This window comes from Salmo trutta, chromosome 5 (genome assembly GCF_901001165.1).
Source record: "Salmo trutta chromosome 5, fSalTru1.1, whole genome shotgun sequence".
Classification (NCBI taxonomy): Eukaryota; Metazoa; Chordata; class Actinopteri; order Salmoniformes; family Salmonidae; genus Salmo; species Salmo trutta.
Genome location: NC_042961.1, coordinates 64,246,720 through 64,264,616, shown reverse-complemented (window position 1 = coordinate 64,264,616; position 17,897 = coordinate 64,246,720). Strand labels below are relative to the sequence as shown.

Below are 17,897 nucleotides of genomic sequence, written 5' to 3'. Positions count from 1 at the left end.
CGTCGGGCGCGTGACCGTTCTTTACCCTTGGATAGTGTCTTGAACGCACGAACAAAACTCCGCTATTTGGATATAACGATGGATTATTTTGAACCAAACCAACATTTGTTATTGAAGTAGAAGTCCTGGGAGTGCATTCTGATGAAGACAAAGGTAACACCATTTTTCTTATAGTAAATCTGACTTTGGTGAGGGCTAAACTTGGTTGGTGTGTAAATGGCTAGCCCTGTGATGCCGGGCTATATACTCAGAATATTGCAAAATGTGCTTTCACCGAAAAGCTATTTTAAAATCGGACATGGCGATTGCATAAAGAAGTTCTGTATCTATAATTCTTAAAATAATTATGTTTTTTGTGAACGTTTATCGTGAGTAATTTAGTAAATTCACCGGAAGTTTTCGGTGGGAATGCTAGTTCTGAACGTCACATGCTAAAGTAAAAAAGCTGGTTTTTGATATAAATATGAACTTGATTGAACAAAACATGCATGTATTGTATAACATAATGTCCTAGGGTTGTCATCTGATGAAGATCAAAGGTTAGTGCTGCATTTAGCTGTGGTTTTGTTTTTTGTGACATTATATGCTAGCTTGAAAAATGGGTGTCTGATTATTTCTGGCTGGGTACTCTGCTGACATAATCTAATGTTTTGCTTTCGTTGTAAAGCCTTTTTGAAATCGGACAGTGTGGTTAGATTAACGAGAGTCTTGTCTTTAAAATGCTGTAAAATAGTCATATGTTTGAGAAATTGAAGTAATAGCATTTCTAAGGTATTTGAATATCGCGCCACGGGATTCCACTGGCTGTTGAGTAGGTGAGACGCAAGCGTCCCTTCTAGCCCATAGAGGTTAAGTTCCTGACTGATGTCTTAAGATGTTGCTTCAATATATCCACAATTTTCCTACCTCATGATGCCATCTAATTTGTGAAGTGTACCAGTCCCACCTGCAGCAAAGCACACCCACAACATGATGCCGCCACCCCCGTGCTTCACGGTTGGGATGGTGTTCTTTGGCTTGCAAGCATCCCCCTTTTTCCTTCAAACATAACGATGGTCATTATGGCCAAACGGCTCAAATTTTGTTTCATCAGACCAGAGGACATTTCTCTAAAAAAGTATGATCTTTGTCCCCATGTGCAGTTGCAAACCGTAGTCTGGCTTTTTTTTAAATGGTGGTTTTGGAGCAGTGGATTCTTCCTTGCTGAACGGCCTTTCAGGTTATGTTGATATAGGACTTTGTGACGTAGAAGTCCGTCACTGGCCGCGGGCAGCATTTGGTACTTTAACGCACACACATTCATTACTCCTCCCTGCTCCATTATCAGACAAGTTAACAATGTGGGTCGACACACAAGTTAACTTCTCTATCTTAGTACATACATTTCACACTTACTTCAGTAACCGGTTATGGTATAAAGAAATAAACAGACAGGTGTTCATATTTAATATAAGCAATATTTATTATACTTAGATGTTATGGATGAGCAGTTGTTTGTTCTGTTCCTTTCTCTCTCCATCTCTGTAGCTTCCGGCTATGCTGGATAAGGACCCGAGCTAAGGGAATTGGGCTTACTTTGTAGTGCCTGTCCGGAATGGCTCATTAATGTAAATGGGGATATTGGAAGACACTGTCAGTAGTGATGTCATTTTGTAAATGTTATATTGTGATGTTTCATAAACGTGTTGCAATGTATATATTTTGGTATGTTTAGATAAATGGAATCTGTAGGGTGAATAGTAATTGCTTAATTAATTAGTGTTAATTGTTCTGAGGGGAGGGGCTACCCCTACAAAAGGAGCCTCTCTTTCAGTTCATGGAGAGGCATTTTGGATTGAGCTGTGGGTGGGGCAGCTTTGTTTTTAAGCTGTCCCATAAGGTATACGTTTGATGGCAGTACTGTTGTTTTTGTTCCGGAATCACTATGTAAATAAACACCTTTGCACAGAAGAACTTTTGCGGCTCCGCCATCTTTTTATTTTTTATAGAGGTTAGGTTTTCCAGTTTAGCCTTCTGGCCTACTCTACGTGACATATGGTGTCAGAAGTGGGATGGCGCACTGCAAATCAGTGAATTCCAACAAGAGAGGTAAAGGAATGCGTACAGGATTGCGTTCTCAGCAGCAGCATCAACTGTCATAAAAGGTAATTGAAGTTGAAACGGGGTGCAATACCATGGAATCTTCTGGTGAATTATGAGAAACTAGGAGCCCGACCAAGCGGCCAAACACAACCAGAACTGTTTGAGCTACTGGTTGAACCAGCAGATACAGCCATAAGAGACCAGCTGACTGGAGGAGCAGTTGGGGGACCAGAACCACACCCAACCATGGTAGCCCTTTTCCAGCAACTTTTCACCTGCCTTGAGAAGAGGGACGAAGACCTCAAGCAGGAGTTTCGGGGCCTACGCCAATCTATCCTCACAGCTCCTCACCAAGCAGAACTCGTCAGTGAGAGCCCAAGATTGGGTCTGCCAACACCAGGACGACAAAGGCTTGACGCAGCAGGGACTTCAACTCCACAGCAGGATCCCCAAGCAGTAATGAGGCCAGCCCCAGCACCCGGAGACCAGTCCAGCAGTGTTAACGTTCATCTTCCAGCATTCCTGAGGAAGGAGCCAAAAGATGCCCTCATACCAGCAGGGGGAGGACATTGAAAACTACTTGCTGAGGTTTGAGCGAATGGCCAAGACGTGGCAGTGGCCGGCGGTAGAGTGGGCCTGCAGGCTTGTCCCATTGCTCACGGGCAAGGCCTTAGAGGCTTACACAGCAATGGATGAGGGGCTGTCCAACGTCTACACGGGCTTGAAGGAAGCGCTGCTGGTGAAGTTTGACATCTCCCCGGAGACCTACCGTCAACGCTTTAGAGCTGCATTGACGCCATCGGGTGAGTCGCCGACAGAGACGTACCACCGCCTCAAGGGTCTCTACCGACGATGGGTTCGACCAGAGGAGAAGACACAGGACGAGATCGGTGAGGTCATCATCCTCGAGCAACTTCTACAAGTTCTACCACACGACATTCAAACCTGGGTCCGAGAGCACGAGCCCAAGGACGGGCTTATGGCGGCCAAGCTTGCGCTGCAGTACCTTAATGCACGTAAAGGGGGCCCACCACGACCTGCAGCACCCGCTCCAAGGAGTCTCCGAGACACAAGGGACATCAGAGATACCCGAGATGGTGGAGGTAACTCTGGGGGTTATGTGTCTGGGAGGAGGGAGGTAAGGGATCATGCAGTTCGCTCTGATGGGAGGGGTCTGACCTGTTTTTACTGCCGACAGCAGGGGCACAAGGCTTCAATGTGTCCGCTATGTAAATCCAAGCTCTCAGGTTACTGTTATGTGCCCAGAGAGGGGGATGGTGTTCAGAATAGACAGACTGGGGAAGGGTCAGTCTTGGTACCTGTAAAAGTGAATGGTAAAAGCCTTACTGCAATGATTGACACCGGCAGTTCCCTGTCGTTGATCAGAAAATGTAATGTACCTGTTAATGACATTGATTACGGTCACCAGACACTGATCCAATGTGTCCATGGTGACCAGTCACAGCAGCCCACAGCTGAACTCACAGTGGAGATTCAGGGTCAGAAATACCTCCTCAAAGTTGGGGTAATGGAGAAGCTACCTTTTGAGATGATTTTGGGGAGGGATGTGCCTGTTCTCTCTGATCTGTTGGGAAGTGTGGGGGGTCAGCTATATGAGCAGTCAGTTTGCCAGTCTGATGTTCAGGTGTCATGTTCAGTTGTCACTCGTGCCCAGGCCAAAGCTGGTTTACAACCTCTGCCTGACTTATGTGATAGTCTGTGTGAGGGGGGAACCAAAGGGCCCAGAAAGTCACGCCGCCAGCGGCGTCTTGAGAAGTATGTGGGAACCCCTGTACCTGTTGCTGATGTGTCTGGGTTAGAAGTGCAATGGGAAGTTCCACAAAATTTTGCTACACTGCAGAAGTCTGATGCAACCTTGAAAGGTTTATTTGATAAGGCCTTAGCTGGGGACAGCCAATCTTCATGTGGGGGAATATACACAGTAGACAACCACATACTCTACCTTGGGTCAGAAGCAGATAGCAGGAAGTTAGTGGTGCCATCTACATGTAGACCACTTGTTCTCAACCTTGCACATACAGTTCCATGGGCAGGCCATCTAGGGCAACATAAGACCTATCTTAGGCTAGGCTCCCGTTTCTTTTGGCCCTCCATGTATACTGATGTACAAACATACTGCAAAACATGCCCCACGTGCCAGAAAACCAGTGCTGTCCGTAGGTCTGACCGGGCTCCTCTATGTTCACTGCCAGTTATCTCTACCCCATTCAAGAGAATTGCAATGGACATTGTTGGACCCTTGGAGAAGAGTAGTGCAGGTTACCAGTATATATTGGTGATCTGTGACTATGCCACCCGGTTCCCAGAAGCCTTCCCACTCCGTTCCATAACCACTCCAAAAATAATCAGTGCTCTTGTTCAGCTCTTCTCTCGTGTAGGAATCCCAGATGAAATCCTGACGGACCAAGGCACAAACTTCACTTCACGACTGATGGTTCAACTCCACCGACAGCTGGGCATTAAGGGCTTGAGGACCACTCCCTACCATCCCCAAACGGATGGGCTCGTAGAGAGATTCAATCAAACGCTCAAGAACATGCTGAGGAAGTTTGTGGCTGACACTGGTAAAGACTGGGATAAGTGGTTACCCTTTCTGCTTTTTGCTTACAGGGAGGTGCCTCAGGCATCGACAGGTTTCTCGCCATTCGAACTCCTCTATGGATGGCCAGTGCAGGGACCACTGGACCTGCTGAAGAAGTGCTGGGAAGGTTCCCCAGTAGCTACCTCAGGACAGGGGATTGTCCAGTACGTTCTCCAGATGCGAGACAGGCTGGAGCGGTACCGAGAGGAAGCTAGGGAAAACCTTCAGCAAGCCCAGAAGGCCCAGAAGCGAGGTTATGACCAGCACGCTCGCCACAGAGAGTTTAAGCCAGGACAGAAAGTCCTGCTCCTCCTTCCCTCGTATACCAGCAAGCTCCTTGCGCAGTGGCAAGGGCCGTACCTAATCGGGAGGAAGATGGGTCCGGTGACCTACGAGGTGCTGCACCCGGACAAGGGTAAGGAGAAGCAAACCTACCATGTGAACCTCCTCAAGGCCTGGGAGGAGAAAGAGGAACTCTCCAAGGTAAAATCCTTTCTGGTCCGCAGAGTAGAAGAAGAGGACGAATCGGATGGGGTCACAGAGGCATGGAAAGGACGAGCAGAGGTCATACTGGCTCACTTAGAAGAAGACAAGCAAGATGAGTTGAAGCAGCTGTTTGGCAAGTATCCGGCCCTCTTCAGTCAGAGGCCAGGAAGAACCAAAGTCCTGGAACACGTCATTCGTTTGAAGCCTGGCCAGAACCCTGTCCGCCAGCATCCTTACCGTGTGCCTGAGAGGCTGGTGGTAGCCCTCAAAGAAGAGGTCCACACCATGATAGAGATGGATGTTGTCGAGCCATCATCAAGTGAATGGAGCAGCCCTATTGTCATTGTCCCAAAGAAGGATGGCTCTTTGCGTGTCTGCATGGACTTCCGTAAGGTGAATGCCATCTCCCAGTTTGATGCCTACCCCATGCCCCGCATTGACGACTTACTGGAGAGAATCGGTAGAGCTCATTACATCACCACATTGGATCTCTGCAAAGGGTACTGGCAGGTGCCCCTGGACGAACAATCCAAGGCCTACACTGCGTTCCGGACACCGATGGGCCTGTTCCAGTTTAAGGTCATGCCGTTTGGCCTTCATGGGGCCCCTGCGACTTTCCAGAGGCTGATGGACAAGGTCCTCCAGGACTGTGATGATTACTGTGCTGCTTACTTGGACGACGTGGTGATCTACAGCCACTCCTGGGAGGAGCACATACAGCATCTTAGCAGAGTCCTGGGGAAGATCCATGATGCAGGCCTCACGCTTAACCTCCTGAAGTGTGAGTGGGCAAAACAGGAGACAAAGTACCTGGGTTACCAGCTGGGTAAGGGTGAAGTTCGACCTCAGGTGGACAAAGTGGAGTCCATCAGGAACAGCCCTCAACCCAGAACCAAGACACAGGTGAAGTCCTTCCTAGGTCTGGCAGGATGGTACCGGAGATTCATTCCGCAGTTTTCGACCATCGCTGTCCCTCTGACCAACCTCACTTCAAAGGTGGCCAGCAACCCTGTGAAGTGGACTGAGGAGTGTGAGGAAGCCTTCAGGATACTGAAAAAACGACTGTGCTCATTCCCTGTTCTCCAGACCCCTGATTTTCAGAAGAGGTTTCTCGTGCAGGTGGACGCTTCGGCTGTGGGAATTGGAGCTGTACTGGCCCAAGGGGAGCCAGGAGAAGAGCTTCCTGTACTGTACCTGAGTCGGAAGCTGTTGCCGAGGGAAACCAGGTATTCAACAATCGAGAAGGAGTGCCTGGCTATAAAGTGGGCCCTAGATATTCTCCGTTACTACCTTCTTGGGAGGGAATTTGACCTGCACACAGACCACAGAGCACTGACCTGGATCCAGTCCATGAAGGACCGGAATTCTCATGTGACCAGGTGGTATCTGGAGCTCCAGCCCTTCAGGTTCTCTGTCCGTCACAAGGCAGGAAAAGAAAACGTAACGGCGGACTACCTATCCAGGCTCCCGAACCTGGTCGCTTCAGGAGAGGAGGAAGGTAATGTGACGTAGAAGTCCGTCACTGGCCGCGGGCAGCATTTGGTACTTTAACGCACACACATTCATTACTCCTCCCTGCTCCATTATCAGACAAGTTAACAATGTGGGTCGACACACAAGTTAACTTCTCTATCTTAGTACATACATTTCACACTTACTTCAGTAACCGGTTATGGTATAAAGAAATAAACAGACAGGTGTTCATATTTAATATAAGCAATATTTATTATACTAAGATGTTATGGATGAGCAGTTGTTTGTTCTGTTCCTTTCTCTCTCCATCTCTGTAGCTTCCGGCTATGCTGGATAAGGACCCGAGCTAAGGGAATTGGGCTTACTTTGTAGTGCCTGTCCGGAATGGCTCATTAATGTAAATGGGGATATTGGAAGACACTGTCAGTAGTGATGTCATTTTGTAAATGTTATATTGTGATGTTTCATAAACGTGTTGCAATGTATATATTTTGGTATGTTTAGATAAATGGAATCTGTAGGTTGAATAGTAATTGCTTAATTAATTAGTGTTAATTGTTCTGAGGGGAGGGGCTACCCCTACAAAAGGAGCCTCTCTTTCAGTTCATGGAGAGGCATTTTGGATTGAGCTGTGGGTGGGGCAGCTTTGTTTTTAAGCTGTCCCATAAGGTATACGTTTGATGGCAGTACTGTTGTTTTTGTTCCGGAATCACTATGTAAATAAACACCTTTGCACAGAAGAACTTTTGCGGCTCCGCCATCTTTTTATTTTTTATAGAGGTTAGGTTTTCCAGTTTAGCCTTCTGGCCTACTCTACGTGACAGACTTGTTTTACTGTGGTTATAGATATTTTTGTACCCGTTTCCTCCAGCATCTTCACAAGATCCTTTGCTGTTGTTCTGGGATAGATTTGCACTTTTCGCACCAAAGTACGTTCATCTCTAGGAGACAGAACTCATCTCCTTCCTGAGCGGTATGACGGCTGCGTGGTCCCATGGTGTTTATACTTACTATTGTGTGTACAGATGAACGTGGTACCTTCAGGCATTTGGAAATTGCTCCCAAGGATGAACCAGACTTGGAGGTTTACAATTTTTTTCTGAGGTCTTGGCTGATTGCTTGACATCATGGGAAAATCAAAAACAAAGAGGCACTGAGTTTGAAGGTTGGCCTTGAAATACATCCAAAGGTTCACCTCCTATTGACTCAAATGATGCCAATTAGCCTATCAGAAGCTTCTAAAGCCATGACATCATTTTCTAGAATTTTCCAAGTTTTTTAAAGGCACAGTCAACTTAGTGCATGTAAATTTTGACCCACTGGAATTGTGATACAGTGAATTATAAGTGAAATAATCTGTCTAAACAATTGTTGGACAAATGACTTGTGTCATGCACAAAGTAGATGTCCTAACCGACTTGCCAAAACTATAGTTTGTTAACAACTCCAACCTAAGTGTATGTACTCCAACCTAAGTGTATGTAAACTTCCAACTTAAACTGTAAACTTTTTTTCCTTCACATCTTCACATGCTGTCGGGTAAATAAAAATATGATTCAGAATTAAAAAAACATTTATATAAAAAATTCTAATTATATGTTTTTTTCTTCACATTTTCAAACAGTCCATTTATATTTTCCAATATTTTTTTTTTTTTCAGGCGTGAGCTAACCAGGGAAGGCCTAGTACCACGGGAAACGCAGGAGTGTCAATGAGAAAGAGACTGATTCTCTCCTCACGCAGGCTGCATCGATAGTGGTCGATGAGGGCCCTGTCGTTCCATCCTTCTCCGGCGGCCAAGGTCCGGAACTCCAGCACAAAATCCCGTGCGCTCCTCGTCCCCTTCCTCAAATGGAAAAGTTGTTTTCCCCGCCGCTCTTCCTTCGGGTGGATGGTCAAAGACGGCCCGGAAGTGGCGAGTGAGCTCCTCGAAGTGGTCCAATGCCGCGTCTTCCTCTCCCCTGCGTTTGCCCACTCCAGAGCTCTCCCCGAGAGGCATGAGACAAGGGCGGATACTCTCTCCCTTCCTGAAGGAGCTGGGTGAACAGTGGCCAGGTATAGGTCCAGTTGTAAAAGGAACCCCTGGCACTGTGCTGCCATCCCATCATACTCCCTGGGAAGGGAGAGACGCATCCCACTGGAGCTGGATCCGGACGGGACGGGTAGAGGTAACCCCGGTTGCGCTGGTCGAGGCGCTGGAGAGACTTCCTGTCTCTCCCAGCGGTCCATGGTCTGGACAACGCGATCCATCATGGCACCGAGATGATGTAACATTGCCGCGTGTTCCTGGACGAGCTCCTCGACTCCTCTGACCGGGGTACGTGCTCCTGCTGACTCCATGGTGGGTGAAAGATTCTGTCAGGCGTGTGCGTACTGGTAGCGAAGTGAGGTGCAGGAGAGCAGAGATTTGTGAACAGGCACACACTTTATTTAGGCAAAAGGCGCAAAACAGTCACAAGAATTATGTTTAACAACAAACATCTTTGTGAAAATAACACAGAAAAAACAAGCCAGTCTGGCGCGTCAACAATACACACGTAACACAAACAATCTTTCACAAAGACATGGGGAACAGAGGAATAAATACATGTAGATTGATTGGGGAATGAAAACCAGGTTTGCAGGGAACAAGACAAAACAAATGGATACATGAAAAATGGAGCGGCCATAGCTAGAAAGCCGGTGATGTCGACCGCCGAACGCCGCCCGAACAAAGGCGGAAGTCGTGACACTCGCCCTCGTTTTACTGCCAAAAATAAAATGAAGCCATCTAGTGTACAGCGAAATAACAACACAATGTCAAATAATTAACATCCAATCACATTAACTGTTACTCTCTTGCGGGAATTCCACTAACGGTTCGTATGTAGCCAAACGTAGCTGCTTCTCATTCTGTTAGCCCTAAAATGGATAAATGGTTAAAATAAGTAAGGCCCGCGTCCATAGAGACACATACCAGCTCTACTGGTAGAACTGCTACTACCAGCAGTACTACACCTGCACCTGTCAACGACACAAGTTGTTCTGCTTCCACAAGCACATCCAATGCTAGCATCAGTAATGCATCATGTTGTTAGCCCAGTTAGCATGGACACTGACAGTTGTGAATCTGATGCAGCCGAAGAGCTACTGCACCCTTACCCGGGAAAGCACCGAACAACAGACAGGGACGTTGGACCATCGAAGAGGCGCAAATACGATGAGAACTACATTGATTTGGGGTTCACTGATTTGGGGTTCACAGAGTAGTGCCTTTCCTCAGCCACAGTGTGTTATATGTGCAAAAGTACTATCTCACAACTCGATGAAACCTTCATTCTTGCGCAGACATTTAGAAACAAGACAGGCAAGCTCCATACTATTGTGGACTTAATTCTTGCTGCTGCCGCGGATATGGCTGGGACAAAGCTGGGAAAAGGACAAAAACTATACAGACACTTTCATGACGTATCAGTGACATGGCAGGAGATGTTTTGAAACAATTACTGCTTCGCATACAAGCCAGTGAATTCTATGCGTTGCAGCTGGATGAGTCAACAGACGTGGCGAGCCTGGCACAGCTCCTGGTATATGTCCGTTACGTTTATGGGGGTCAATTAAGGAAGACATCCTCTTTCTGCAAACCACTGGAAACCAGGAGAGGATATTTTTTAAAGTACTGGACGGCTTTGTGACATCAAATGGACTTTGGTGGTCAAGATGTGTTAGTATCTGTACTGATGGCACAAAAGCCATGACAGGGAGACATAGTGGAGTGGTAACGCGCATGCAAGCAGTTGCTCCCGACGCCACTTGGGTAACTGCAGCATCCACCGAGAGGCTCTTGCTGCCAAGGGAATGCCTGACAGCTTGAAAGACGTTTTGGACACTACAGTGAAAATTGTTAACTTTGTTAAAGCAAGGCCCCTGAACTCTCGTGTATTTTCTGCATTATGCAATGATATGGGCAGCGACCATGTAATGCTTTTACAACATACAGAAGTGCACTGGTTATCAAGGGGCAAAGTATAGACCTAACGTATTTGAATAAAGAGACACGCTTAAAGTTCTTTACTGACCATAATTTTCACTTGTCTGACCGTTTGCATGATGACGTATTTCTCACACGACTGGCCTATCAAATGGCAAATACATTCAAGAGGAAATACTTTTTCCCAAACACAAAGTGGCTAAACTCTGGTGCCCAAACACGCTCTGGAGCTGTTGTCAGAGGACAGATTAGGGTCCCCCAGCCACATCATAATTCACATGATGACGTGTTTCTCACACAACTGGGTGTTTTTTCTCGCCTGAATGATCTGAATCTAGGATTACAGGGAATCTCTGCAACTATATTCAATGTGCGGGACAAAATTGAGGCTATGATTAAGAAGTTGGAGCTATTCTCTGTCTGCATTAACAAGGACAACACATAGGTCTTTCCGTCATTGTATGATTTTTTTGTGTGCAAATGAACTCAAGCTTACGGACAATGTCAAATGTGATGTAGCAAAACACCCGAGTGAGTTGGGTGCGCAATTACGCAGGTACTTTCCCCGAAACGGACGACACAAACAACTGGATTCATTATCCCTTTCATGCCCTGCCTCCAGTCCACTTGCCAATATCTGAACAAGAGAGCCTCATCGAAATTGCAACAAGCGGTTCTGTGAAAATTTAATTTTATCAGAAGCCACTGCCAGATTTCTGGATAGGGCTGCGCTCAGAGTATCTTGCCTTAGAAATCACGCTGTTAAGACACTAATGCCCTTTGCAACCACGTACCTATGTGAGAGTGGATTCTCGGCCCTCACTAGTGTTAAAACTAAATAGATGCACAGACTGTGTGGAAAAGGATTTAAGACTGAGACTCTCTCCAAAACAACCCAACATTGCAGAGTTAAGTGCATCCTTTCAAGCATACCCTTCTCATTAACCTGTGGTGAGTTATTCACATTTTTAGAATGAAGAAATAAGGTTTTATATGTAAGATGACTAAATAAAGAGCAAAATTATTGATTATTATATTATTATTTCTGCCCTGGTCCTGTAAGAGCTCTTTGTCACTTCCCACGAGCCAGGTTGTTACAAAAAACTGACACTCATTCTTATGTTTAATAAATGTATTGTATAGTGTGTGTGTGGCAGGCTTACAATGATGGCAAAAAACAACATGAGAGTGGGGTACGCAGCTGGAGGTTGAATGTTTGAAGGGGTATGGGACTATAAAAAGTTTGGGATCCACTGCCCCAGAGCACACAAAAAACTATACACACCTCGGCCTAAACATCAGCGCCACAGGTAAGTTCCAACAAAGCAGTGAACGATCTGAGAGACAATGCCATCAAAAGGAACATCAAATTTGACATACCAATTAAGATCTGGCTAAAAATACTTGAATCAGTTATAGAACCCTTTATGGTTGTGAGGTCTGGGGTCCGCTCACCAACCAATAATTCACAAAATGGGACAAACACCAAATTGAGACTGAATGCAGAATTCTACAAAATTATCCTCTGTGTACAACGTAAAACACTAAATAATGCATGCAGAGCGGAATTAGGCTCCCAAATCTTCCATAACAAAGCCATCACCTACAGAGAGATGAACCTGGAGAAGAGTCCCCTAAGCAAGCTGGTCCTGGGGCTCTGTTCACAAACACAAACAGACCCCACAGAGCCCCAGGACAGCAACACAATTAGACCCAACCAAATTATGAGAAAACAAAAAGATAATGCTTTCCAAAGTGCCAAGTAATTAACAAAAATAACAGAGCAAACTAGAATGCTATTTGGCCCTAAACAGAGAGTACACAGTGGCAGAATACCTGACCATTGACTGACCCAAAATTAAGGAAAACTTTGACTATGTACATACTTAGTGAACATAGCCTTGCTATTGAGGAAGGCTGCTGAAGGCAGACCTGGCTCTCAAGAGAAGACAGACTATGTGCACACTGCCCACAAAATGAGGTGGAAACTGAGCTGCACTTCCTAACCTGCCAAATGTATGACCATATTAGACACGCATATTTCCCTCAGGTTACACAGATCCATAAAGAATTAAAAAATAAAATAAAATTTTGATGAACTCACATATCTACTGGGTGAAATACTACAGTGTGCCATCACATCAGCAAGATTTGTGACCTGTTGCCACAAGAAAAGGGAAACCAGTGAAGAACAAACACCATTGTAAATACAACAGCGAGAGAGAGCTCCTGAATCTTTTAGCATAAACATTTTTATTTTGTCATACCCGTGGTAGATGGTCTGATTTACCACTGCTTCCAGCCTATCAGCATTCAGGGCTGGAACCCCCCAGTTTATAATGCAGGTTTTAGCACCACTTATCAGTGTAAAGAAGGACCAGATAATCTGAATGTCAAGGTTTCTCATATTCTCACCTGTCATCACAGTCATCCAGCTCTCTGGTGATTCTCCTTTCGAGTTGGAACACTTGTAGAGTCCTTCATCTGACTTGGATACTGCAGGGATGGTCATCTCTCCTGAAGACTCAGCCCTGATGAGGGATCCATCTTTGTAGAAAACAGCTGTGATGTCAGAGGGAGTTCCCTGATATCTGCAGCGCAGAGTCACAGAATCTCCCTCAGTCACAGGAAGGGCAGGGCTCTCCAGGATCACACCACCAGCTGTATATAATATATAAACATCATATATAAACAGGTCTCTCCAGGATCACAGCTCCAGCTGTATATAATATATAAACATCATATATAAACAGGTCTCTCCAGGATCACAGCACCAGCTGTATATAATATATAAACATCATATATAAACAGGTTTCTCCAGGATCACAGCACCAGCTGTATATAATATATAAACATCATATATAAACAGGTCTCTCCAGGATCACAGCACCAGCTGTATATAATATATAAACATCATATATAAACCGGTCTCTCCAGGATCACAGCTCTAGCTGTATGTAATATTTAACATCATATATAAACAGGTCTCTCCAGGATCACAGCTCCAGCTGTATATAATATATAAACATCATATATAAACAGGTCTCTCCAGGATCACAGCACCAGCTGTATATAATATATAAACATCATATATAAACAGGTCTCTCCAGGATCACAGCTCCAGCTGTATATAATATATAAACATCATATATAAACATAACATCAGCTATCTGAAACCAGATGAACCACTAAACACTATAATGTTAGTAGATGGTGTTTGTGGACATACCTGGTACTGTGATGTTGACAGCATTGCTGTGTTCTCCAGACCCAGACTCACACCTGTACACTCCACTGTATGATGGTATTAGTGACACGATGCATGAAGACCCTTGTTGTTTTCCCCAGTCAGTATTACACTCTGAAAGGTTTCCTCTTTCTGCATTCCTCACCACTCTCCATCCAGTAGAGTTCCCCTGAACCTCACAGCTCAGAGAGACAGACTCAAATTCAAAGAATTGAGATCTGTCAGGACTGACACTCAGAGAGGCTGGAAGAGAGAGATCTTAGAAAGAGAGAGATAGAGAATGTCACAAAGATGAGCTCCTGAATCTTTCAGCTTTTTTTAACAAAAAAATAGATTTAGAGTTAGATAAACGTTTTGTTTTTACAAGGACATACAAGATACTACCCTCCGTAAAATAACATTCTGTCAGACATTTATTTAGGAGCAGACAAGGAAACAAGACAGGAACAGCAGGAACAGCATCAGAACACAGGTAACACGGACATGAGACAATTAATCCCGAAGCAGGGAACAGAGCTTGGGAACAGACAGATATGGGGAAGGTAATGACTCAAGTAATTGAGTCCACGTGAGTCTAATGATCGCTGATGCGCGTAACAGTGGGGAAGGCAGGTGTGCGTACTGATGGTGGCTTGAGTGCTTAATGCTGGGGATCCTGGTACCCTCGAGCGCCAGGGGGAAGAAGAGCGGGAGCAAGTGTGGCAGTACCCCCCCACCCCCCTAGGGGCGACAGAATCCCCAGTATTACGCACTCTTACGACCAAGGATTCTGACTGCCAAGCATTCTGACTGCCAAGCATTCTGACTGCCAAGGATTCTGAGTGCCAAGGATTCTGAGTGCCAAGCATTCTGACTGCCAAGCATTCTGACTGCCAAGCATTCTGACTGCTAAGGATTCTGAGTACCAAGGATTCTGACTGCCAAGCATTCTGACTGCCAAGCATTCTGACTGCCAAGGATTCTGACTGCCAAGGATTCTGACTGCCAAGGATTCTGATTACCAAGGATTTTTACTACCAAGGATTTTTACTAATAGTCAATACTTATTTCATTCTACTTTTATTACTGGACAATGTTCCACGTAATGGAAACAGATTATAATTTTAGAATACATTAACTTCCTGCTCAAATTCACTGGAGTTACCCAACTATAAAACCAAACAACAATTATCAAAAACTGTCAAAGAATGTTTTTCATACCTCTACTTCAAATGTCCCACTGCCTTCCTGCTTTCAACCACAGCTAATCTATTTACAATCTCAAGGCTCAATCTCTACTCATCCTTTAACCTTGTATTGCATCTCTACTCATCCTTTAACCTTGTATTGCATCTCTCTACTCATCCTTTAACCTTGTATTGCATCTCTACTCATCCTTTAACCTTGTATTGCATCTCTCTACTCATCCTTTATCCTTGTATTGAATCTCTCTACTCATCCTTTAACCTTGAATCCTCAGCTTTTCAAATTACTAAAATATCACATCATTAGAGTGCTATAAAAATACACTAATAATATATTACCATTCATATCACTCATTACATCATGTTTATCCTCCTTATAAATGACTATATTTTTATCACTAACCACTGCTTCACACTCATTAAACATCTATTAGTTTAAAATTAACCTGTAATGCTGCAAATGTAGAAAATACATCAGCCAATTCTTAATCAATCCAAACAATTCAAAATTCTTACTTTCCAATTGACTTTTGTTACCTTCACTAGTCTACTGTACATCTCTTCCCTTAAACTCAGCTCTCTACAATCTCAACCATATTCTACCTCTGTCTTTCTGTTTATGTTACTAGGTGATTTTTTTTATTTATCTCAATTATAGTCAAAACAAACATAACTTATACTTTTCACAGGGAGGCCACTTTAATTACTCTTATCGCTTCCTCCCTTTCCTCAATTCAATACATCTATTTTAGAATAAAACTAAATAAAAAGACGAATGAGTTTCAAACTACTAGGGTCGCATCTAAACCCCAAATATGTTGTCGTTTCGCAGGTTTTACCATAGCAGCTATAATTCCTAGTGACCCTGTTCTACCACATAGTTTACTAATGTGGCGATGTTTGACATGGGAGTGTCTTCGTATTTTTACGCCAATAACAAATACACTACCTTACATATTGTATCAACACAGAACCCCCAAATCTAAACCCATTAGCGATTGTTTGAATGCGGTGTGATACAAAGTTAGACTATTTTAAACATAATTTGTGCTCTTGACCATATATACACCTCCCATTTTAATACGTTACCTAATATCCACTGTCCTTGATTCTCACAAGGATTATTCAACTGTCAAAATACGTTAAGGAACAGGGTTGAGACAAACTTTCTGATTCATAATGGAAAATATTTTTCTTGCCACAAGGCAGTCAAGCACCTAAGCTAACTGGATAGCTAATTTAGCTAACGCTACTTCCAGACAAAGAAGAGAATATGCTTTCCACCTCGCTACCCCGGCCAACTGCTCTGCACCCCCTGCAGCAACTTTCCCAATCCCCCCCACTTCTCCTTCACCCAAATCCAGATAGCTGATGTTCTGAAAGAGCTGCAAAATCTGGACCGCTACAAATCAGCTGGGCTAGACAATCTGGACCCTCTCTTTCTAAAATTATCCGCCGCAATTGTTGCAACCCCTAACCGCTCTTTGGTATCATCTGAGACCCCTAAAGATTGGAAAACTGCTGTGGTCATCCCCCTCTTAAAAGGGGGAGACACTCTAGACTCAAACTGTTACAGACCTAGATCTATCCTACCCTGTCTTTCTAAGGTCTTCGAAAGCCAAGTTAACAACCAGATTACCGACCATTTAGAATCGCACCGTACCTTCTCCGCTATGCAATCTGGTTTCCGAGCTGGTCATGGGTGCACCTCAGCCACGCTCAAGGTCCTAAACGATATCATAACCGCCCTCGATAAAAGACAGTACTGTGCAGCCGTATTCGTCGACCTGGCTAAGGCTTTCGACTCTGTCAATCACCACATTCTTATCGGCAGACTCATTAGACTCAAATGACTGCCTCGCCTGGTTCACCAACTACTTCCCAGAGAGTTCAGTATGTCATATCAGAGGGCCTGTTGTCCGGACCTCTGGCAGTCTATGGGGGTGCCACAGGGTTCAATTCTCGGGCTGACTCTTTTCTCTGTATATATCAATGATGTCGCTCTTGCTGTGGGTGATTCTCTGATCCACCTCTATGCAGACGACACCATTCTGTATACATCTGGCCCTTCTTTGGACACTGTCAACAAACCTCCAGACGAGCTTCAATGCCATACAACACTCCTTCCGTGGCCTCCAACTGCTCTTAAATGCTAGTAGAACTAAATGCATGCTCTTCAACCGATTGCTGCCCACAACCGCCCGCCTGACTAACATCACTACTCTGGACGGTTCTGACTTGTGGACAACTACAAATACCTAGGTGTCTGGTTAGACTGTAAACTCTCCTTCCAGACTCACATTAAGCATCTCCAATCCAAAATTAAATCTAGAATCGGCTTCCTATTTCACAACAAAGCCTCCTTCACTCATGTCTGTTACATGGTGTCTACAGGACAGGTCCAGTGGGTTGTGTCTGTTACATGGTGTCTGCAGGACAGGCCCAGTGGGTTGTGTCTGTTACATGGTGTCTGCAGGACAGGCCCAGTGGGTTGTGTCTGTTACATGGTGTATACAGGACAGGTCCAGTGGGTTGTGTCTGTTACATGGTGTTACATGGTGTATACAGGACAGGCCCAGTGGGTTGTGTCTGTTACATTGTGTCTGCAGGACAGGCCCAGTGAGTTGTGAAAAATAGTTTAGAAAGCAAATGGCTGAAAAGGGAAGACAGAAAATACTTATCAGTTGAGAGCATCTGGTCAAAAAATGTTTCCTAACAACGTCAATTTGTTTACTTTTAAATATTGTAAAGTGCATTCAGAAAATATTCAGACCCTTTCACTTTTTTCATTTTTTTTTTATGTTACAGGTTTATTCTAACATTGATTAAATTTTTATTGTTTTTCTCAAACTA

General features: G+C 44.6%; 1 protein-coding gene across 1 annotated transcript in view; it reads right to left on the bottom strand.

The window, feature by feature from the left end:
* Positions 1–17,897, bottom strand: part of LOC115195011 (high affinity immunoglobulin gamma Fc receptor I-like) — a 64,536-nt gene that overhangs the window by 12,437 nt on the left and 34,202 nt on the right. The window contains exons 3-4 of the mRNA XM_029754911.1: positions 13,843–14,118; positions 13,029–13,274 (exon numbers count right to left, since the gene is read on the bottom strand). Coding sequence (XP_029610771.1) covers positions 13,029–13,274; positions 13,843–14,118 — 522 coding nt within the window. The remainder of the gene's footprint in view (positions 1–13,028; positions 13,275–13,842; positions 14,119–17,897) is intronic.